Raw genomic sequence first — 23,004 nt, 5'->3', positions numbered from 1 at the left:
ATAAAATAAAATAAAATAAAATAAAATAAAATAAAATAAAATAAAATAAAATAAAATCCAGCACCAGTATACCTTTCATTAACACTGTGGAACTCACAATAATATGATGAGTCTTTCTAATAATGAAAAGTATTTGGCTGATCACACCTTTCTCTGTGCCTTGGATGCCACTACACTCAGTCAAAACTAAAGCTTAATTACATCATCAGCAATTATATCAACCTGGAAAGTTGATATAATTGTATCCTTTTTCTTGGTTTACATTTCTTACTTCTATCTATATTTTATCATTACTTTGCTGTGTGTTGTTTTTGTAAGTATGGAAGTAGCCCTAAAATCCCTTGTGGAGAAAGTCAGGGTACATGAAAAGATTATATGAAATTATTTTTAAAAAATCTCATTTAACAATACTTGCAAATATTAAATACCTAATGCACCATAAAAATTCCTTCTTCAGGGGCACCTAGGTGGCTCAGTCGGTTAAAGCGTCAGTTAAAGGCTCAGGTCATGATCTCATGGTCTGTGAGTTCAAACCCTGTATTGGGCTCTGTGCTGACAGTTCAGAGCCTGGAAACTACTTCAGATTCTGTATCTTCCTCTTTCTTTCTGCCCTCCCCTGCTCGTGCCCTGTCTCTCCCTGTGTGTGTCTCTCTCTCTTTCTCTCTCTCTCTCTCTCTCTCTCTCAAAAATAAACACTAAAAAAAAAAATTCCTTCTTCAATGTTTTGTCTTGTTTTAATAAAGGAAATAGAATACAAGTGCTTAAAAATTAATAAAACTCATGTATATGTATAATGTATAATTTATATGTATATGCATAATTTATAAATGACAAAACCTTGCTAATTTATACTTACCACTGGATTACATCCTGATTGGGAGAGCCTGAAGGATCAAGGCAGTCCTCTAGAGGGCTCTCTTACTCAGACATCAAAACAATCACATGCAAAAATAAGGTTTTAAAACTTTAAATTATTGAATTATTAGAATACTCATAATGCTCCTGTTTAGAAATTTTGCCCACCAAAAGAAGTTTCTTGCTTTTTTCTCAGTGCATGGTTAATAAAAAAGTAAAATGACAACCAAATTATGGTAATACTGAAGAAAAAAAGATCTAAAAAATGAAATCAATCTACATTCTTATTTACCACATCCAAAAATATTTGTCAATTTATTTTCATTACCATCTGTTAGTGTTTCTGGAGAAGAACTAGATGATGCTTGAAATGCTTTCAGAAATGGGTGGTCCATGGCTGTAACTGGAGAGTCTAAAAATTCCATTGAAGGTGCACCTGATAACAAAATGCATGAAGAATGAAAATTAAATCTCTCTGTTAAAATACAAAAAAGTTATTTCCGTGCAAAATAAATTAGAACCTCAGCAGAATAATTAGAAAAATCCTTTCTATAAAAAAGAAATTTTTAGTTAAATTTTTATCTGCCATGTAAAGGGAATTAGGTAAAAGTATTTTTTTATTTCTCAGAGATCTTCACAGAAAAAAATTATGCATGAATAAAACCTTAATATAGTCACAAAAACACTATCAAAAGCAAGTCATTCATGGGGCCTGGGTGGCTTAGTCAGTTAAGCATCCAACTTCAGCTCAGGCCATGATCTTGCTATTCATGGGTTCGAGCCCCACATCAGGCTCTGTACTGACAGCTCAGAGCCTGGAGCCTGCTTCAGATTCTGTGTCTCCCTCTCTCTGCCCCTCCCCTGCTTATGTGCATGCTCTCTCTCTCAAAAATACATAAACATTTTTTTAAAAATTTAAAAAGCAAGACATTCGTGACAAAGAACCTCTAGTTGAAGAGGGCAGAATAAGTGTGTTTTTACTCTGTTCCTCTCTAGGAAACCATCTCAAAACGAAGTATGAAAAATAAAGAAAAATTCAATTAAATAAAGATTCATCCACAAATTATGAATACCCATTGCTAACTACACTGACTTTTAAATCAAAAGTAAGGAAGCTGGGGGCACAGTCGGTTAAGTGTCCGACTCTTGATTTTGGCTCAGGTCATGATCTCACAGTCCATTAAGATCAAACCCCGCATGGGGCTCTGAATTGACAGTACAGAGACTGCTTGGGATTCACTCTCTCTCACTCTCTCTCCTTCTCTCTCTGCCCCTCCCCCTTTCATGCTCATTTGCATGCGCTCTCTCTCTCTCTCTCTCTCTCTCTCAAAATAAATAAACCTAAAAAAAAAATCTTAAAAAAAAATAAAATAAAATTGAGTACTTCCTTATAACCTAAACAATTGCTCATTTTGCAGATTCCTGTCTGTTCCTTCCCCAGCTCCTGTCTCATGTGGCTTGTAGGAATATAAGACAAGGGACTCAGGTCCACTCAGGTCCTTGTGCTGTCCTCTGGCTGCTGAATGCACTACTTATCTCAAATGCTCAAGGCTGGTAAGTGGTAATTTAGACCCACAGCTTGGTAGGTCCTAACGCGTGTTCTCACTAAAAGTCAGACGCCTCAATGCCTACAACTTCCTCTATTGAATCCCCCAGAGCTCAGGGGACCCACCTTTAGCTCGGCTCGGTGGCCCCTTGCTATGATAAATGTCAGAGCATGTCCATGGCCTAACAGCTCAACTGCCTGCCAACCACCCACTAGGAGTTGGAAATGATGGACTCCTTCTGCGTCATAAAGGAACCAAATTCCAGCAAGATACCATCTCTGTCCAGGACTCTACATAGCTAACAGAGCAGATGTCCCTCTGCCCCAGGCTCCCCTACATCTGATATCAAGACAAAAACAACTTATTTCCTCTCTTCACTCTCACCTTTCTTCACCCCGCCTTCCCCTGGGGGCAAAAAAGGGAGAGATTTTCTTTCCTTACATTATAAAGATGCTTAAATGATAAAATACCGGAAGTCACAAGAGGGCAAATATGCCAGCTCTTCCCACTATTCCCTAGCACTGTTCTGCAAGTACCAGCCATTGTAACTAGTCAAGAGTAAGAGCCAGAAATATTGGAAAAGGCAAAAATACCATTATTTACAACATCAACCAAACATTTATTTTAAACTCTTAAGATTAAGTAATAATGACTGGTAACAGAAGCAATCTTTTTTTTTTAATTTTAAGTAGGCTTCCACAATCAATGTGTGACTTGAACCCATAACCCCCAAGATCAAGAGGCACATGCCATACTGAGTGAGCCAGCCAACATTTGCTTTTTTATAAACAAATAATAACCAGCTAGAAAATTTAAAGGAAGGAAAAAAAAAAACCCCACATATGATAGCTATTTAAAAAAAAAAGAAATACCTAGAAATAGAATTAAGAAAATTAATAGAGGAGTTTCATGAAGATAACTTCAGAATTCCACCCTACATAGAAAAAGATAAATGAAGACACTCAATATTTTAAAATATCAATTCTTCCTGGGGCACCTGGGTGGCTCAGTTAGTTGAACGGCTGACTCTTGATTCCAGCTCAGGTCATGATCCCAGGGTTGTTGAGCTCCATGCTGAGCGTGGTGGAGCCTGCTTAAGACTCACTCTCTCTCTCTCTTTCTCTCTCTCTCTCAATCAGGGCACCTGGGTGGTTCAGTTGGTTAAGCACCTGACTCTTGGTTTTGCCAGGTCATGATCTCATGGTTTGTGGGTTCAAGCCCCACATCGGGCTCTGTGCTGACAGTGCAGAGCCTGCTTGGGGTTCTCTCCCTCTCTCTCTGACCCTCCCCTGCTCGCTTTCCCTCTCTTAAAATAAATAAATAAACTTTAAAAATTCAGGGCGCCTGGATGGCTCAGTCAGTTGAGCATCTGACTTCAGCTCAGGTCATGATCTCGCGGTCTGTGAGTTCAAGCCCCGTGTCAGGCTCTGTGCTGACAGCTCAGAGCCTGGAGCCTGCTTCAGATTCTGTGTCTCCCTCTCTCTCTGCCCCTCCCCTGCTCATGCTCTGTCTCTCTCTCTGTCAGAAATAAATAAACATTAAAAAAAATAAAAAAAAAATAAAAAGATTCTCTAACTCTGCCCTTCTCCCCTGCTTATGCTCTCTCTTAAAAAAATAACAATAAATATAAAAAAATAAAAAATATCAATTCTTCCTACATTAATGTATACATCCAATGCGTTATCAACTAAATAATAGAATATTTTGTAATAATAGGATGTTTTCAACAAATAATGCCAAAGTTCTGAAAAAATTAGAGAATAAGAATAGTCAGGAAAATTCTTTTTTTTTTTAATGTTTTTACTTATTTTTGAGAGAGAGAGAGAGATACAGCACGAGCAGGGGAGGGGCAGAGAGAGAAGGAGACAGAATTTGAAGCATGCTCCAGGTTCTGAGCTGTCAGCACAGAGCCCGACATGGGGCTCAAACTTGTGAACCACAAGATCATGACCTGAACCAACCAACTGAGCCACCCAGATGCCACAAGAAAATTCTTAAGTAACAAAATGAAATCATAAATATTAATTTATTATAAAGTTATAGTATTGAAAACAGTATGGTTGTTGCACAGAAAGAGGCAACAATGAGGCACACTAACAAGCCCAGAACAATTTCTGAGTTGGAGCCAAACCTACCACTTACTAGCCGAATAACAAAGAACAAGATATTGCACTTTTCTGTGCTGAGTTTCCTTATCTGCAAAATAAAAGTAATAACAGTACCTAACTCAAAGTTATAGGGAGAACTAAATGAGTTAATAGATGTAAAGAGGCTAGAAAGACTCCTGGCAGTACAAAGCTGCAATCATCATCAACAACATCATTATTTTTTCTGTCACTTATAACTGGATCTTCTGTAACTATTTCATGAGTTTAATACTATCATGCACCCAAGAAAACTGAAAAATGATTTACTTATGGAATTTAACAAGCTAGTTGTAAAATTACCTAGAAGAGAAAATGCATAGATATATCAAGGAATCTTGAAACACACACACACACACACACACACACACACACACATACACACACAAACAGGAGGAATTTACCATACCAAACATCAAAACACTCTATGAGGAATAATAATTAAAAGTATGTAATATTGGCACAAGATAGACAAATAGTCCAATGCCACAAAACAGTGAGTATGACAGAATGTGAGAAAGATAAACTTTCAAATAACTAGGGAAAGAACTGTGTTTGGATAACTTGCCACCAATTTGGACAAAACCTGAAGTTATACATAACTCACACTTTCCCAAAAAATATATTCCAAATACATGAAAAAACAAAAAAATTAAGTATTAAAGTAAAATGAAGGTGAACATAATTATAAAATTGCCTCCAAAATTTAAAAACTGTATTAAACAAACACAAACCAAGGGGCACCTGAGTGGCTCAGTCGGTTAAGTATCCGACTTTGGCTCAGGTCATGATCTCACGGTTCATGAGTTCAAGCCCTGCATCAGGCTCTGTGCTGACAGCTTGGAGCCTGGAGCTTGGAGCCTGCTTTGGATTCTGTGTCTCCCTCTCTCTCTGCCTCTCCCCTGCTTGTCCTCTCTCTCTTTCAAAAATAAATATGTAAACATTAAAAAAAAAAAAAAAAGCCAAGACAACAAATGACAGATTGGAAGAAAATATCTGCAAAGTAAATGACAAAAGATCAGTAGACAGAATATAGAAGACTTCCAATAAATAAATGAGAAAAGTTAAAAGCATAAAAGTGAACAAAGTATACGAACAGATAAGTATAGAAAGTAAAATGGCCAATAACTACGAGAAGACTCTTATCCCACTAATAACTAGGGAAATCAAACTGAAACAATAACATTTCACAGGTCAGACTGGAAAAAAATTGGGTTTAATGATATCAATGATCAGCATAAATGTGAGAAACAGGGAAGCTAAAAAATCACTAGAGGAAGCATAAACAAGTGAGGCATTTTTGGAAGGCAATTTGACAGCATGTATTAAATCTCACACACTTCAACCCAACAATTATTTTACTTCTCTGTATCTACCTTAGGCTCAAATTTATGTAGTATACAAGGAAGCAAGTTCAAGGATGTTTTTGGCAGGACTGTATGTAAAGGCAAAAAACAAAAAGGAAACCATCTAAATTTCATGAACAAGGTTTAGAAAATCCCACAAAGCACCATGATCAAAGGGGGCCTGGCCAGTGGGCAGGGCTGAGAAGGCAAGATCAGCCCCATGCACTTGCGTTTTACAAGGAAACGCTCCCAAGAACTGTAAATATGTACATTTGTCTGACTGTGCGCCTTTAGTGCAGCATTGTTGATTTATTAAAAGCAAAAAGTCTCAGGGAAAAAAAAGAAAAAAAATCACAGAAATGGTTTAGAAAACCCAATAAATCTATAGTGTGAAATATTATGCAGCAGTTTAAAAGAATTAAATAGATTTGTGTGTCCTGATATGACAGGCCTTCAAATTTTTTCCAAGTTAAAAACTATAAAAATGTATGCTAAAAAGAAAAATAAATATCAATTGTTGACAGCAAATTACTCTCTGAAAAGAATCTCGGGTAAAGAGAAGGGTTTAAGGGGTCCTTGTAGTACTTCATTTTTCTTTTTTTTCAGTTTATTTATTTATTTGGGGTGGAAGGAGAGGTGCAGAGAGAGAGGGACAAAAAGAATCCCAAGCAGGCTCTGTGTTATTAGCATGGAGCCCTACAGGGAACTCAAACTCACAAACCATGAAATCATGACCTGAGCTGAAATCAAGAGTCCAGCACTTAGCCAACTGAGCCACCAGTTGGCTTCATTTCTATTGTTTGAATCTTTATAACAAGAAAATGTTTGTTCATCTTTATATAATTTTTGTAATGAAAAAAATGAAAGAAAAAAAAAGAATACAAAAAAGTCCCTACACAAAGTATTTACAGTAGATAGGAACCTGGGCCCCTAGGTGGCTCAGTTGGTTAAGCCACCAACTCTGGATTTCAGCTCAGGTCATGATCTCATGGTTGGTAAGTTCAAGCCCTGCATGGGGCTCCACACTGTGAGCATGGAACCTGCTCAGGATTCTCTTTCTCTCCACCCTTCCCTTTCCTTACTCCACTCGTGCTCTCGCATGTGCAGTTTTTCTGTCTCAAAATAAATAAACTTTAAGAAATTAAAAAAAAAAATAGGGGCACCTGGATGGATCAGTTAGGCGACCCACTCTGGGTCAGGTCTTTGGCTCAGGTCATGATCTCACAGTTCATGGGTTTGAGCCCCGCATCAGGCTCTATGCTGATAGCTCGGAGCCTGGAGCCGGCTTGGGATTCTGTGTCTCCCTCTCTCTCTGCCCCTCTCCCGCTCATGCTCTGTCTCTCCTTCAGAAATAAATAAACATTAAAAATAAATAAATAAATAAATACACGGGAACCATATTCTCCCCAATCCTAGTCAACTCAGAAGGATCAAAAAAAGAAGAATCCAGCTACCTTCAATAGTTCAAGACACATCCAACAGAACTTTTCCCTATATTACTTAACCTTCATGTATGCAAGCAGTGTGTGCATACATTATCATGTGATAACATGTACACACGTGCATAGACATACGCACACATAGACATAAGGCTGTTTCCAAAATGAGATGGCTATAATGGCAAAAACATGCATACAACAGGGTAACAGTTAGGTAAACTCTATCATATCAAATAAAAGAAATATTCAGCTATTACAAACAGGGTTGGGTTGGGATTTGGGTATTGGGGTAGGCGTGATCTTTTATTCTTGTGTTTTCTAAATTTTCTGTAATAACCATATATTGTACAGTGGCAATAAAACCTTTATAAAAAATAAAAATAAAATGAGAGACTTTTTCTGGAAAAAAACAAAGAATATAAAGTATAAAACAAATATAGGGCTTCACTATTGTCAGCACACATAAAACAGTATGACAAACTCACATTCCATAGATTGTCACTTACCAATCCCACTGTCATCTAATCGCATGTAGCCTTCTGCCAGTGAGCTGAAGCCAGTCAAACCTCCCATTGCTGCATAAGGGACATCCTGTCCCACTGGTTTTCCCTGAGCCAGTCTTTCTTGCTTAGTTTCCACTACTGTGTCATGAGCATATGCAGGCTGACCACAAGCACAAGTGAAGCAACTATGGAATCCTGAACACTTGGAACCTGAATCAAGATGTAAAGGGAGTTAAATGTCTTTAAATACAGGTACTAAGCTGTCTGCCCTAAAAATGCTTAGCTTGGCCACAATCACCTGAATCCAGAGCCCTCTATGCTGTCCTCTGGCCTCTGTAACTCTAATCTCCAGCCCTAGAATTCCCTCCCGGCCACTGCTCTTACTTCTGTAAGGTACTGACGTGAATAAGGCAAGGTAAGGCATGTAGCAGAAAAATAAAATAAAATAAAATAAAATACTGGAAAAACCATCTAGGACCAAAAGAAATTGGGCTAACACCGGAGAGCTAGGAAATGTAGGCCCTCTCCTCAAATACTCAATTAAAAGCACATGTGGACTGCCCAGTGGTAGGATCAGGTGAAGAGATAATGTGGAAACCTCCCTATGGATTAATGCCCCATAAAAGCCACATAGGAAAGCCAACCCACAGACATAAAAAGGACACAATGGAATACTGTTTAACAATAAAAAGGAAAGAAGTACTGATACATGCTACAAAATGGATGACTCACACAAACATCATGCTAAGTGAAAGAAGCCAGTTACAAAAGGCTACATATTCTATGATTCCATTTATATGAAATGTCTACAATATGCAAGTCCATACAGACAGTAGGTAATTATTGGTTGCCTAGGGGTGAGGGAGAAGAAGGAATGACTACTAATGGATATGGAGTTTCTTTTGGGGGTGATGAAAAGTCACACAACTCTATGAGTATATTAAAAACCATTAAACTACACTCTTGAAATGGATCAGTTATATAGTATTTGAATTATATCTTAATAAAATTGCTATATATTAAAAAAAAAAAACCAAGCCATACTGAAATGGAAGCCAAAATACACCATTAACAAAATTTTACATGCTCACACTTCCAAAAAGTGTGTACATAATAAACAATAAATAAATTTTATTTGACTACTTCCATAGCCAATGAAACATTTATTCCTGCCACTGTCATTAAAAATGTTTTATAACATATTTCAATTCCAACTGCTATGAAAACTGGAATAACTCTCTCCTGAATAAATTACTGAACTAATGTCCTACCTATTTCAAGGGGTTTTTAAAAGGATGATCAAGTAAAAGGGCCTAAAGGATCGGGGCTGGGATTTGGGTACAGCCATTGAGGTAAGAGTGCTATCACAAATGAAGTGTTAAAATTATTATGTTACATTTTGCTTTTCCCATCAGCCTACGCTTTAGGCAATAACATAATAATCTACCAGCAAAGCATAACATTTTTTTCAACTTATCAAATCCTTTTTAAAAGCCTGTAAATACAATTTAGTTGATAAAATCCCCACTCAAAAATTTAAATCACATCACATCTAGGAATTCTTTAAAATCTATCACTATCATTTAACTTATTTTAATTACATGAGGTTAAGGCTTAGGATTGCAAAGCATACAAATAACTCCACGTTTTTCCACAAAAAGAACATGTTAGAGTAGCTGTCCATCAAATTATTCTGTGTTGTTTAATACTGACAACACAGCTGAATAAAACTGCCACAAAGACACATTAAATATTCAATAAAGAAGTACAAACATTCTGTTGGGTGTGTTTGTAATAACGTTAACTCACAGGCATTGCACATAAAGCCAGGCGCAGCCCTGTGCTGATCGGCAAAGTGCTTGCACCTGCAGCGAATGGGCTGTGCACCATCGAGAGGGACATAAAGGTAAGCCCTGCACTGGCAGCCAGTCACTCGGCAAGGGAGACTAATAGGGCGCTGCTGTGGAATCGTTTCAAAGTCAGTTTTATGTTGTTTATACCTACAAAAATAAAAGGGAAGAAGTAAAAACAATACAAGTATTGCTGGAAATTAGAATTGGTCTATTCTGTTAAATGCACAACTATTCTTTTTTATTTTGCTTTTCTTGCTAGTAAGGTAAAAATCAACTCCCTTGCAGTATTTCTGTCAACTATGTCAGAAATTGGTCAGAAAAATCTTTCACTCTTTTATATTTTTATTTTTAGTTATTTAAGAACAATTTTCACAGCAATATACAAAGAAATATAATCCCCTTAAAATACTTACCACTACAGATTCTTTAATATGGACAACCTAAGAGTGTGAAAAAGCTTCTTTATAAAAATTCTTTTTATCAAAGTGCATTACTTAAATTTATTTTCACAGGTGTGCTACTTAAAACTGATATGAGTTCAATAATGTAATTTATTTTAATATAATTTAATTTTTAACTTTTAATTTCAAAATAAATTGTCAACATTTTTAAAAGCAAAAGCTCTTTGTTAATTAAAACACTGTAATTTTCTTAAATAGGCTAGTCGCTTCCTGCTGTTAAGGTGACACTCAATAAAAAAATATTAAATTTATTATTCTCAATATTAAGCTAAGTAGTACAAGTTAAAATAGCAATGAGATATCATTTTTCACTTAGCAGAGAGAACCAACATTTTTTATACTATACATAATTCACAATGCTGTCAGGAGTGTTACAAAAGAACCAATCTCATTTACTGTTTCAAGAAACTTAAAAAGATCCATCATTTCCATAGTGTATATAATTTCAAATATAGCATTTCCTAATATATATAATTGTTGAATCACTGTTACACACCTGAAACTAACATAATATATCAACTACACTTCAATAAAAATAAAAATAAAATCATCAAGTTTAATAGAAAAAAAAATCCTTTAACCTGACAGTTCATTTTTTAAAAATATACCCTAACAAAATAATTCTGTGTATAAAGAGTTTTGTGCATAGATAATATCAGCAATAGTACTTACAATAGCAACACACACACATAAATACATACACAACACATTAATAAAGGAATGAATAAGTAAACCACTAGACAACAGTTTTTAAAGTTTTTAGCAGTGAAACCCCTTTTTCAAATAAAAACTTTTACAGAACCATAATATATAAAGTAGATAAAAGCAGAATTGGTTAAAGCAAGGGAAAGAGCCAGAACTAGAGTCTGTCCTTCCCCTAACCTCCCCTTCTACTTGGTACACCCCTGAGACTTCCTCCAAGGCTCTGGGGAACATACAATGAACACCACTGGACTAGCTAGAATATTGAGCAGGTATTAAAAACCTTGTTTAAGGGAAGCCTGGCTGGCTTAGTCAGGTGAGCATCCAACTCTCGATTTCAGCTCAGATCATGATCCCAGGGTTATGGGATTGAGCTCACTTGGGATTGATTCTCTTTCTCCCTCTGCCCCTCTCCCTGGCTCACACTCTCCCTCTCTCTCTAAAATTAAAAACAAAAAATTTTTTTCAAATTAAAAAAAAAAATCTTGTTTGTGATTACTACATAACAATGGGGAAACATTTCTCTGAATCTGTCATTAAAAACTTAATATTTGTGAGCACACATAATTAACAACTAAATGAACTGTGAAGAAAAAATACATGAATATAGTAAAATGTATTGATAGCAGCTGGCTTTGGGTGATGAGTCTTCTTTCTACTTTTCTAGATATTCTTCATTTACCTTAATAATTATTATAGTATTTATAGGGGCGCCTGGTGGCTCAGTCAGTTAAGCATCTGACTTTTATTTCAGCTCTGGTCATGATATCATGGTTTGTGGGATCGAATCCCACATGAGCCTCTGCACTGAAAATGCAGAGCCTGCTTGGGATTCTTGCTCTTCCTCTCTCTCTGCTCCCCCCCACTTTATACTCTCTCTAAACTTTAAAAAAAATAATAATAAATAGGGATGCCTGAGTGGCTCAGTCAGCTAAGCATCCGACTTTGGCTCAGGTCATGATCTCATGGTTTGTGAGTTTGAGCCCCAAGCAGAGCTCTGCACTGACAGTGCAGAGACCTGCCTGGGTTTCTCCCTCTCTGCCCCTCCCCCACTCGCTCACACACCCTCAATCAAAAATAATAAATAAACTTAAAATATAAAAATAAAAATCTTTTAAAAATAATAATTATAATATTTATAATAGGGAAAAATAATAGTTTAGACAGAAATCTCACTGAGTGCTCAACTGGTACTAAGGAACTTAATGATGAAAGTTGGGTTGGGTCAATTTTGAAGGTTAATTCCATGCTACGTAATTACACATATATGAGACTAGCAGTAAATTTATATAAGGATAAATGATAAAACCAACACAAATTTACCAAACTCCTCTTCAATTCTGAAAGATATCAACATAACCTTCATCTTCCATTCCTCCGTGGTGTTTTTCATCGGGGTTGCTAAATACGTTTCAAGTAGATCTATACACAACATTACTCATCCTAGCAACCGCTTAACAACCTTTGGCAGACAGCAAGTCTGTAAATAGCAACTCTACAAAGAGTCTCTCACGAGAGCGCCCCAGAAACTATCAGAACAGGGCAGTTCTCCTTCCACAGTTTCTTTGAACAGAAAGTTAAAAGTTGTTACCTGAAAACACATAATAGGTTCAGTGATTTTTTTTTTCATGATGCAGCTTTGTCCTTTTGAGTTTTACAACTGTGACCTGTGACAGTAGTAGAATTTAAAGTAGGACACAACAAACACAGCTAAATGCAAACCTCAGGTATTGGCAATACGCATCAATGACTGGAGCCTCCTGTATTTTCTTTCCTCCCTGTGCTTTACTTGGAAAAAGACCATTTGCAATAAAAAGCTGTGTGCTTGTGTTTTTGTTTGTTTAAAGAAAGGTATCAACACAACATGTTTCTTAAAATACAAAGGGAGATTAGTAAATTTGAGGAGAAAAGCTTCTATTTGTAGGTTGTAACCTGTTCACTATGGGTCAACTCAAGCAACTCTTAAGGCAGTTTTGCATTCTGATGACCTGTCCTCTGGTACCTCATCCAATAGTGGATGAAGTAGACCCCTGGCAAAGCTGCAGGGGTACCAATCTTGTTTAACCAACTGCAAGAGAAAAGATACTTAGGGTGATGGACTCCATAATGAGTTCTAATAAGATATACTGGAAATTTTTTAATTATAGCAAAAAAAAAAACTTTTGACAGTGTCTGGGTTATTATATAAAGCCTATTTTTAACGTTTCTCAATTATCACAAATAATGTTATTTATCAAAAGAAGTACACTCTTCTATAGTTTTATATTTTCTAATCTTACCTATGTGTACAAAAACACAGTGTCTCTGGACCCACAAGTTTACAATCCATTCCAGTTGGGGATCGCCAGCTCACAAACAATCTGTTTTGTAAGCGCATCGGTAACACTTTTTTTTTGTATTCTTCATATTCTTCAGGAGTAAAATGTTTCCCTCCATCGTCCTCACCAACAATTCTACAAGAACAAAAAAGTCTCTTAAGCCTTGAATATTTATTTTCCAGATTATAAATAGCAAACTCTAAAACTAAACTATACTTGTACAGTCAAAGGAAATGCGGCTTCAGCTTCGATTTTTTACTTTAGGCTTATGTTAATAGCAAAATTAGACACAATGGTAATAAAACGTTTGCTTCCCATGTAAAAGAGGATTATAAACAAAGAAGACAATGAACTCATAACATCTGACTTTACCGATCCAGGTTTATCACTGGAGAATTACCACAAATCCATCACAATTTTTCCTTTGATCCTGAAGCAAACATGCTCATTCTTTTCATTAAACGCTGGAGCCTAATCTCCTAAAAATTCTAATATTTTCCTCCTTTAAAAACAGTACTCCCCTCAAAAAAAAACAATAGTAAAAAAAACATCAGTGCAGAAGACAACATGGGTAATGGAAACCCAAATCGTGGCTGGGAGTTTAAACCCACAAATACCCTTGGATCTGCACAAGCTCAAACCCATATCTGTATTGGGTAATCATTGTTTAATTCCAAAACTACAACTTCAAAATCTTATGGAAAAAATCAAGCCGCCACTATTTCAAACGGTAGTTACAAAATAACCAAGGGATCTAGTTCAAATGCATATTCAGATTAATAGGTTTGGAATGGGCCTGAGAGTGTGCATTTCCAACAAGTTCCCAGGTGATGCCCATACCACTGGTCCATGACTGTTACACCTTGAGTAGCAAGGCTCTAACTTCTACAGCGAACTATTCCAGGTTATTTATGTTTACAAAAATAATTTTCCACCAGGCCTTAATATCTGAACCAGGCAAAAGACCATATATGAAGGCACACAATCCACACATCTAAACATCTAAATCTCTAATAAGTTCTCAATCAACAGCAAGGCCCACAACTCCCTCACAGGGAAAAGCCCTGAAGACTTGGAGGCGAAAGGAGCCGGCTCTGCCCGTGGTGAGGGTTGGATGGAAGCTGTTCTGGGCACAGGACTCATGGCCTTACCTGGACCCACCTGAACTGGAGATAAGGCCTGACCCATCGAGCTACTCATTCTTACTTGTCTGACTCAGAATAACCAACCATTTCTACTTGTTATCAAAAACTATACTACCTAGACAGCCAGAAGGAGTGAAGATCAGCTAAGGAATCCGTTTCCCCCAACGCCCCTGGGTGATTTGGAACGACCACCTTTAAGCAGGGCAGCCCCTCTCGCTCAGGTTTCCCAAGCCGCTCAGATTTCCCAGGCGGAGCGGGAAAGTGCCTCACGCCGGTTTACACACACATTCTTCTCCCCGCAACCCCTCACCCCCGCCCCGGGGCCAATCCGCCCCCCCTTTCCACACCCCCACCATCCACCCCCGCTGCCGCCCTCAACCGCACATCCTCCAGCCTGTCTCTCTCCAGGAATTCCCACTCACCCAGTCTCCCAACTGCCAAAAATGTTTCTTGGGAGACCGGAAAAAATAACACGTCTCCGCAGGTGCATCAGCTTTCCTCAGGGCCCAGGGCAGTGAGTCGTGTCCTCAAACCAAAGCGGTGGCTCTGTTTCCATTTCCGTGATAGGAGTTTCTCCAGAACCACCGAAACTACACCAGTAGTGTCTTTCTCCTAAAAACAGCACCTCGGGGTTGGGAGCATGTTTGGAAGTTCACGACATACCCTATTAACTAAACTAACATGCAAACGATGTCTGTTATTCCTTATAACGCCCGAGCACTCGATGTGTAACTCTTCAGTGGCCATTTAGATAAACAACACTTGGACCTGGGCATAAATAGAAGAGTTAAAAATTCTTCCTGGAAGGGGTCAAATTGGGAGACCTCTTAAACACTCTTGGAAGAGACTTATTAGAATAGAACTGCATGTCATTACAATATTTAATTACAAAAAGACGAAACTTATATCAATGTAAGTAAGCCTCCCCAACAACCCGGGAACAGATTCCCGGAGCCCCAGCGGGCGGCGCCCCGCCCCTGTCCGCGCCACCAGCGCTCCTCCGGCGACCGGGACGCGGCCCGCCCGGGTTTTCCTCGCCCCGCCAAACCGCAGCCTCACCTTCGGTACTCCAAGTACTCGTCCACGACCGCCGCGCCCCCGGAAGGCAACGTCAGCCTCTCCATGGCCGGGGGAATCGAGAGACGCCGGGCCGCGCGCTCGGAGCGAGAGCAGCTGGGAAGCCGGCCTCTGAGGAGCCGGGCCGGCTCCGCCCCCACCGGCCGCGCCCCCTCCCGCCCGAGTCCTGATTGGCCGGACCGAAGCCCGCAGCGAAGGCCCATGGGCGTGCGCTTCCACCTGGCGGCAGCTCCCGGCGCAGGAAACCTTCCGTCTCCAAGCGCGGTCCATCCGGCTTGGAATGCTGTTTACTGCAAGCACAAACCTGGTGCCTGTTGCCTCTCCCTAACCCCTGGTCTTGCAGATCTCCTTGTAAAATAACAAGTGACAAGGGAGTGCAGTGCTTTGCATATAACGGATGCCCAGAACATGGCTTATTTCTTCATACAGAGCTTCCCGCTGATTTTGAAAAGATTCTGGGTCGTTGGAGGCCCAGCTCCCCAGATTCCCCCAGTCGTGTTTTCAAAATTGGCGTTTAAAAACCTATGATAGGGGCGCCTGGGTGGCTCAGTCGGTTGAGCGTCCGACTTCAGCTCAGGTCACGATCTCACGGTTCGTGAGTTCGAGCCCCGCGTCAGGCTCTGGGCTGATGGCTCAGAGCCTGGAGCCTGCTTCCGATTCTGTGTCTCCCTCTCTCTCTGCCCCTCCCCCATTCATGCTCTGTCTCTCTCTGTCTCAAAAATAAATAAACATTAAAAAAATTAAAAAAAAAAAAAAGACTTAAAAACCTATGATATAGGGAGGGGCCTGGGTAGCTCACTGGGTTAAGCATCAGACTCTTGATATTGGCTCAGGTCGTGAGTTCACAGTTTGGTTTGTGAGATGGGCCCCGGTCAGACTCTATGCTGAGAGTAAGGAGTCTGCTTAGGAGTCTCTCTCTCTATCTCTCTCTCTCTCTCTCTCTCCCCCCTCCCCCCAGCTTGCATGTGTGCTTGTTCGTTCTCTCTCAAAATAAATATTTAAAAATTTTTAAAAGTAAATAAAAATAAAATTTAAAACTGTGATGTGGGGACACCTGGGTGGCTCCTTTAAGCATCTGATTCTTTTTTTTTTTTATGTTATATTTATTTATTTATTTATTTTTGAGAGAGAGAGAGCTTGGGGGGGGGGGGGGGCGGGGAAGGGCAGAGAGAGAGGAAGACATGGAATCCGAAGCAGGCTCCAGGCTGGGAGCTGTCAGCACAGAACTGTCAGCACAGAGACTGACTCAGTTCCAACTCATGAATCTTGAGATCATGGGTCAGAGGCTTAACAGACTGAGCCACGCAGGCGCCCCTAAGTATCTGATTCTTGATCCCAGCTCAGGTCTTGATCTCAGGTTTCTGAGTTTAAGCACCATATTTGGCTCCCCACTGAGCATGCAGCCTACTTAAAACAAAACAAAACAAAACAAAAACACCCTGTGGTGTTAAATCAATAGTCCTGGGTTTCTGTGTCCAGTTTGGGTGTCACTAAGTCACCGTGTTCTTCCAAGGTAGTGAAAGGTGGTTTAAGAGAAAACAAATAAAAACTTAAAAAATATATCTTGACTATAAAATATCTTGACTTAAAAAAATATCTTGACTATAAAAAATATAGTCAAGATTTTTTTACACCTTTGAAAATATTCTCTACAAAAAAATTTTTTAAGATTCTATTTTTAAGTAATCTCTACACCCAGTGTTGAGCTCAAACTCACAACCCAGAGAACAAGTGTCCTAAGCTCCACCAACTGAGCCAGCCAGGTGCTCCTGCACAAAGTCTTTTTTAAAGCTGAATTACAATACAGAACATTTAGCAGCCCAGAAAAAGAATAGGAAATCAATCATTACTCAAGGAGTCCTTAAACTCTGAGGCTCCCTACAGATCACCTTTAGCGCCCTCTATAAATTATCTGGGAGGAATAATTGGCAAACAGAAAAATAATTGGCTGAACTGCAATACTTTATTTCAAAAGTACTTTCCTGACTCTTTCCCATCTTGCAAGTTGGCAGACGAAAAAGCTGAGAAGCCAATACTAAGGAGAAGACACCTGAAGCCAAGAAGGCTGATGCTGGTGGCAAGGTTAAGAAGGATAACCTCAAGGCTAAAGAAGAAGAAGCCCCACTGCAGCCGAAACCCTGTCCTAGTCAGAGGAATTGGCAGATATTCCCAATCAGCTATGTATTCGAGAAAGGCTATGTACAGGAGGAAGTATTCAGCAGCTAAATCCAGGACTGAAAAGAAAAAGGAGAAGGTACTTGCTACTGTCACAAAACCAGTTGGTGTGACAAGAATGGTGGTACCCGAGTGTTAAACTTTACAAAATGCCTAGGTATTATCCTACTGAAGATGTGCCTCGAAAGCTGTTGAGCCACAGCAAAAAAACCTTTCAGTCAACATGTGAGGAAACTGCTAGCTATCATCGCCCCTAGGACCATTTCGATCATCCTCCCTGGGCGCCACAGAGGCAAGAGGGTGGTTTTCTTGAAGCAACTGAGCAGTGGCTTGCTACTTGTGACCAGACCTCTTTCCTCAGTCGAGTTCTTCTGCATAGAACACACCAGAAATTTGTCTTTGCCACCTCCACCAAAATTGATATCAACAGTGTGAAAATCCCCAAACACCTCAAAGATGCTTACTTTAAGAAGAAGGTGCGTAAACCTAGACACCAGGAAGATGAGATCTTCAACAGGGAGAAAGAGAAATATGAGATTACACAGCAGTGCAAGGTTGATCAGAAAGCTGTGGACTCGCAAATTCCACCAAAAATCAAAGCTGTTCCTCAGCTACAGGGCTACCTCCCTCCACTCTGTGCTTCCTCTCACGAATGGAGTTTACCCTCACAAATTGGTGTTCTAAATTTCTTACAAACACCTAATTAAATAACTGATCTATTAAAAAAAAAAAAGTACTTTCCTGAACACTGTATTTCGGGTCCCAAAGACAAGATGTTATGTAGAAATATTGTTTAGATGTCCCTCCCTCTTTCCTTTTCGGTGCCCTTTTCTCCTTTCCAAAGGCTGCCTGCCTGCTCAGGCAGGTCCCAGTCCCACTTTGACACCCTCACTACTTTTTGTTAATTACTCTCCACCAGAATCTTATCTCATAACTCGGCTTAGCCAATGAACTTCAGAGACTCCCAAATACATTAGAATTTTATAGAGACAGTTTAAGGTTAAAAACTTTTCAACAGCCAGATAGAAGAGTAATCCCAAAATGGGATTTTAGGAGAAAGAACACTGCTCTCCAATCACACCTGGTGGGCTGCTTGCTGTAGCCTGTTTTATCTCTTTATGAGCACCAACCCCTGCTTTCAGGCAGCAGCTTAACTAGCAAATATAAATGGCAGAAAGTGCCAGGCTATGTGACCTTATAGAAAGTGGCAGGGGAGTGTCTATGTAGGCAGGTACAAGTTAATGAGTCCAGAAAGAAATAATTAAAATAGACTTAGTGCAATTGTGGACTCTTCTAGGAAGATGCTGGAGCAATAAACTCTGACCAAAAAAGTCAATAAAAATATAAGGCATGACAAATAAGACAATGGAACAAAATTGAAAATGTTATTCTAACCTTTTATGAAACTGACACCTTTGCTAATTAAAATACTATATATGGTTTTGACCTCTGCTTTAAAAAAAAAGTATCGTGGGACTATAATTTCCTCTAAAAGTTGTCTTAAGTGATCTAGGAAATAGATGGACAGATGGAAATGAAAAAGGGACACTTGCCTTGGTAAGTGTTAGATATTTTACATATATAGTCTTGTGTTTTTTTCTGCAAATAACAGAATAAATCAACTAACAGTGGCTTAATTAAACATAGGGTTTTCCTCATCTTTGTTATTATTCTAAAATGTTGGGAGGTACCTGGATGGCTCAGTCAGTCAAGCTCTGAGACTTCGGCTCAGGTCATGATCTCACAGTTCATGAGTTCGAGTCCAGTCAGGCTCTGTGCTAACAGCTCAGAGCCTGGAACCTGCTTCAGATTCTCTGTCTCCCTCTCCTTTGCTCAGCCTCTGTTTCTCTCTCTCAAAAATAAATAAGCATTAAAAAAAATGTTTTAAAGAAATGTTGGTGTAGACGGTTGCTGGCATTGGTTCAGGGCATTTTCCCCATGGCTGCAAGATTTCTTGAAATGCTTTCCAAATTCAAGAAAGAAAGAAGGGAGACAACCAACGTCAGCTATTCCTCTTTATTAAGTAAGAAAGTTTTCCCAGAAGCCACTCCAAAACCTTTTCATTTACGTGTGATTGACCCAAACTATGTCATATGGCCACCCCTAGTTGCATAAAGGAGACTTGGAAAAGAAGCATAGTACTTACATTTCCCAGGCTTTGTGAGAGGTCAAAGAGAGGGTTAAAAACATGGACTTGCTTAGTCAGACCATAAGGTCTGCCACAGCTCACCCCTTCAGTTGCTTAATACCCATGCACACCTTTCTTCTCATGCAGACATTTTACACTGCATGCATTCATCAGACCCCTAAGGAAAGCAACCCCAGAGTTTCTATTGAATTCACCTGGAAGACTGGAATCTCGGCAGTCTGCTCTGCCATCTACTCTTAATGGTTTGGCAGTTGATAGCTAAAAGACAAGACAGTTGTTTGCCCCCCTCACCTTCCCCAAATACCCAATATTACAGTGATGAGGGTAGAATAGGATAATTACAATAAAAAATTCTCATTAAGGGGGCACCTGGGTGGCTCAGACAGTTAAGCATACGACTGTGGCTCAGGTCATGATCTCATGGTTCACCCAGCTCTCCGCTCTCAGCACAAAGTCTGCTTGAGATCCTCTGTCTTCCTCTCTCTCTGCCTTTCCCTTGCGCTCTCTCTCTCTCTTAAAAATAAATAAAACATTTAAAAAGATTCTCATTCAGAAAAAGGGAGAATGGGAAATACACAGAAAACACTAGTCCATGGCAAATACCAAATTCTGCCAGGCAGGAATAATAATGACTCCAAGTTCCAACAGTGGAGAAAGTTCCTTGAATGACCCATCAGATCAGGCAGACTCTGATTTTGCTCTCTAGAAGGATCTCCCTTCTCCATCCCCTCCCAATTCCTGGTATGCCCCCTTGGAAGATATTCTAAAGCCATCTATGGCAGCATCTGATGTGGGCACTGGGGAAGTGACTTTTCTGGGGGAAATGCACAACTTTCACAATCCATGCAAATGCAGGATCCAGGGGATGGTGAGGGTGGAAGAATCTTGAGTTATCCAAGCAAGCTTGAGAATTTGAGGGCAGTATAGTTTCCTCAAAAATTTAGCAGGCTTCAAGTGTTTTTCTTTTTTCTGATCAACTATATGTATGAGTGACCACAGCCAAACACCCATTTAGACAAAATCAATTTTTCTTATTTTTATTTCAACTCTATTATACTTACAAAAGCACATATACAATATATATGCACAGTTCAGTTTTTTTAATATAGCATGAACATCCAAGTAGTACCTTCAGCTTAAGAAATAACCAATACCAGTAATTTTTTTTTTGCTAATATTTCCTTTTTTTCTTATAGAAAATCCATCCCTAAGTCATGGTTAATTTTGCATGCTTTTGAACTTTATACGATTTGTTCTTTTGAAAATTGTTGAGGTTCACAACGCTGATGTCTGCATTAAATATCCTGTTTGTTTCTGAACAGTAATCAAGTAATTATGTAAAATTTACTTATCCATTCTACTGTAATGGACATTAGATTGTTTCCAGTTTTTGTTATTATAAACATTGCTATTATGAATGCCCAATGTACATCTCTCTTGGTGCAAGTGTTTTTCTGGGGCATGTTTGAAACAATTTTATGATATGTAATTATATCCCCATAAACCTGTAAAAAGTATACATGACTTTGAACAAGTTTCTCTAGGACAACTGTTCTTGAAATTTAATGTATGTTAAAGTCATTTAGAGAGCTTGTTAAAACATATTGTTGGCCATATCCTCAGAGCTTCTGATTTAGAAGGTCTGGGATGATACTGAGAATTTTTATTCCTAATGCTACTTCTGGTGGCTGGAGACTCTTCTAGGGAACGTACAGAGGTGTAGAATTGCTCAGTTGTATGATAAATGAATGTTCTCCTTTCTATAGAAAGTCAAATTGTTTTCCAAAGTATGCACCCAGCATCAGTGTAAAACATATCATCACCAACATTTGAAATTGTCCACCTTTTTAAAAAAGATTTTATTTTTGAGTAATGTCTGCATCCAACATGTGTCTTGAACCCACAACCCCAAGATCAAGAGTCACAAGCTCCACCAACTGAGCCAGCCCAGGACCATCTGGAATTGTCCACTTTTCATGCTTACCAACATTGCTGTTCAATTTGTATCTCTCTAACAATTAATGACACTGCACACCTCTTCATTTTTATTGAGCATCCCTATTCTCTCTTCTGTGAAATGCCTGTTCACAAATTTCTCCCATTTTGAGTGCTTCATTCATTGATTTATGGGAGTTCTTTACATGTTTTGTATAATATTTTTTTGTTGTTGGTTGTATGTGCTATAAGTATCTTCTCCAGATGGCAGCATAAGTTAACAAAAATTATTTAATATTGTCAGACTAATCTATCTTTTTGTTTCTGGTTTGTGCTTTCTTTTTTTTTATTTTTTTAATGTTTATTTACTTTGGAGAGAGAGAGACAGCACAAGCAGGAGAGGGGCATAGAGAGGGAGACACAGAATATGAAACAGGATCCAGGCTCCAAGCTATCAGCACAGAGCCCAACGCAGGGCTTGAACTCCAGAACCGTGAGATCATGACATAAGCCAAATCCGGATGCCCAACCAAATGAGCCATCCAGGTGCCCCTGTGCTTCCTATGTCCTCTTTCAGAAATCATTTCCTAACCAAAGGTCATAAGTATATATACTATATATTTTGTTTTCTGCCATTTGTTTCTGCAATCTGTATCTATATTGTTTTTGAAAAGGTTTACATTTAGAATGTTAATCTGGCTAGAGTTGACTTTTGTGTATGGCCTAAAGTTAAGGACCTAATTTATGTGTTTTCAGTTTTAATATTCAACTGCCCTGGCACTAATCATCAAAAGCTTTCCTTTTTCTACTGATACATCAAGTGTCCAAATATGTATGTACCTCATTATAGACGCCTTATTATGTACCATGGTCTATTTGTCTACACTTTACCAAAATCCCTCTGTATTACTGCAGCTTCAAAGTAAGTATTAATATATGGTAGTCTAAATACCACAAATTTTTTAATTTGATATTCCATAATTTAGGAATTACTGTTAATTGGGCTCTTATAATGGCACTGTGGTTACACAAAACAATGTTCTAATTCTCAGGAGATGCATGCTAAAGTATGCTTAGGGTCAGGTGTCATAATGTCAAGCAATTTACTTTTAAATGACTCAACTGCCATTGAATCTAACTTGTGAGTATTCAGGTCTTAATTTTGCTATAAAGTCTCTGTGTGTTTGAAATGATATGATCATGATGGTAATATGATCCAGGAAAATAATGTTAGGATGGTAATATCCTTCAACCTGACAACTGCTTACTGCTTTTAGGATGATGGTTTTGTTTTTTTGAAAATATTTTAGGGATGCCTGGATGGCTCAGTTGGTTAAGCGTCCGACTCTTGATTT

At 38.8% G+C, this 23,004-nt stretch overlaps 1 protein-coding gene and 1 pseudogene across 4 annotated transcripts in view; one reads left to right on the top strand and one right to left on the bottom strand.

Annotated features, from left to right (window-relative positions):
• The window catches only part of FAM221A (family with sequence similarity 221 member A), a 21,326-nt gene extending 5,803 nt beyond the window's left edge, over positions 1-15,523 (bottom strand). The window contains exons 1-6 of one of the 4 annotated variants that reach the window (XM_049642909.1): positions 15,373-15,450; positions 14,736-14,925; positions 13,130-13,303; positions 9,644-9,834; positions 7,838-8,044; positions 1,184-1,291 (exon numbers count right to left, since the gene is read on the bottom strand). In XM_049642909.1, coding sequence (XP_049498866.1) covers positions 1,184-1,291; positions 7,838-8,044; positions 9,644-9,834; positions 13,130-13,303; positions 14,736-14,803 — 748 coding nt within the window. In that variant the 5' untranslated portion in view covers positions 14,804-14,925; positions 15,373-15,450. Of the gene's footprint in view, positions 1-1,183; positions 1,292-7,837; positions 8,045-9,643; positions 9,835-13,129; positions 13,304-14,735; positions 15,341-15,372 lie in introns of those variants that run through there. The other 3 variants (XM_049642910.1, XM_049642911.1, XM_049642907.1) reach the window with 3 other exon arrangements.
• Positions 15,524-17,386: 1,863 nt separating this feature from the next.
• On the top strand, positions 17,387-18,475 carry LOC125930835 (60S ribosomal protein L6-like; annotated as a pseudogene).
• Positions 18,476-23,004: the final 4,529 nt, after the last annotated feature.

The sequence above is a fragment of the Panthera uncia genome, chromosome A2 (genome assembly GCF_023721935.1).
Source record: "Panthera uncia isolate 11264 chromosome A2, Puncia_PCG_1.0, whole genome shotgun sequence".
NCBI classification, from domain to species: Eukaryota; Metazoa; Chordata; class Mammalia; order Carnivora; family Felidae; genus Panthera; species Panthera uncia.
This window is presented reverse-complemented; position numbering and strand designations above follow the sequence as displayed.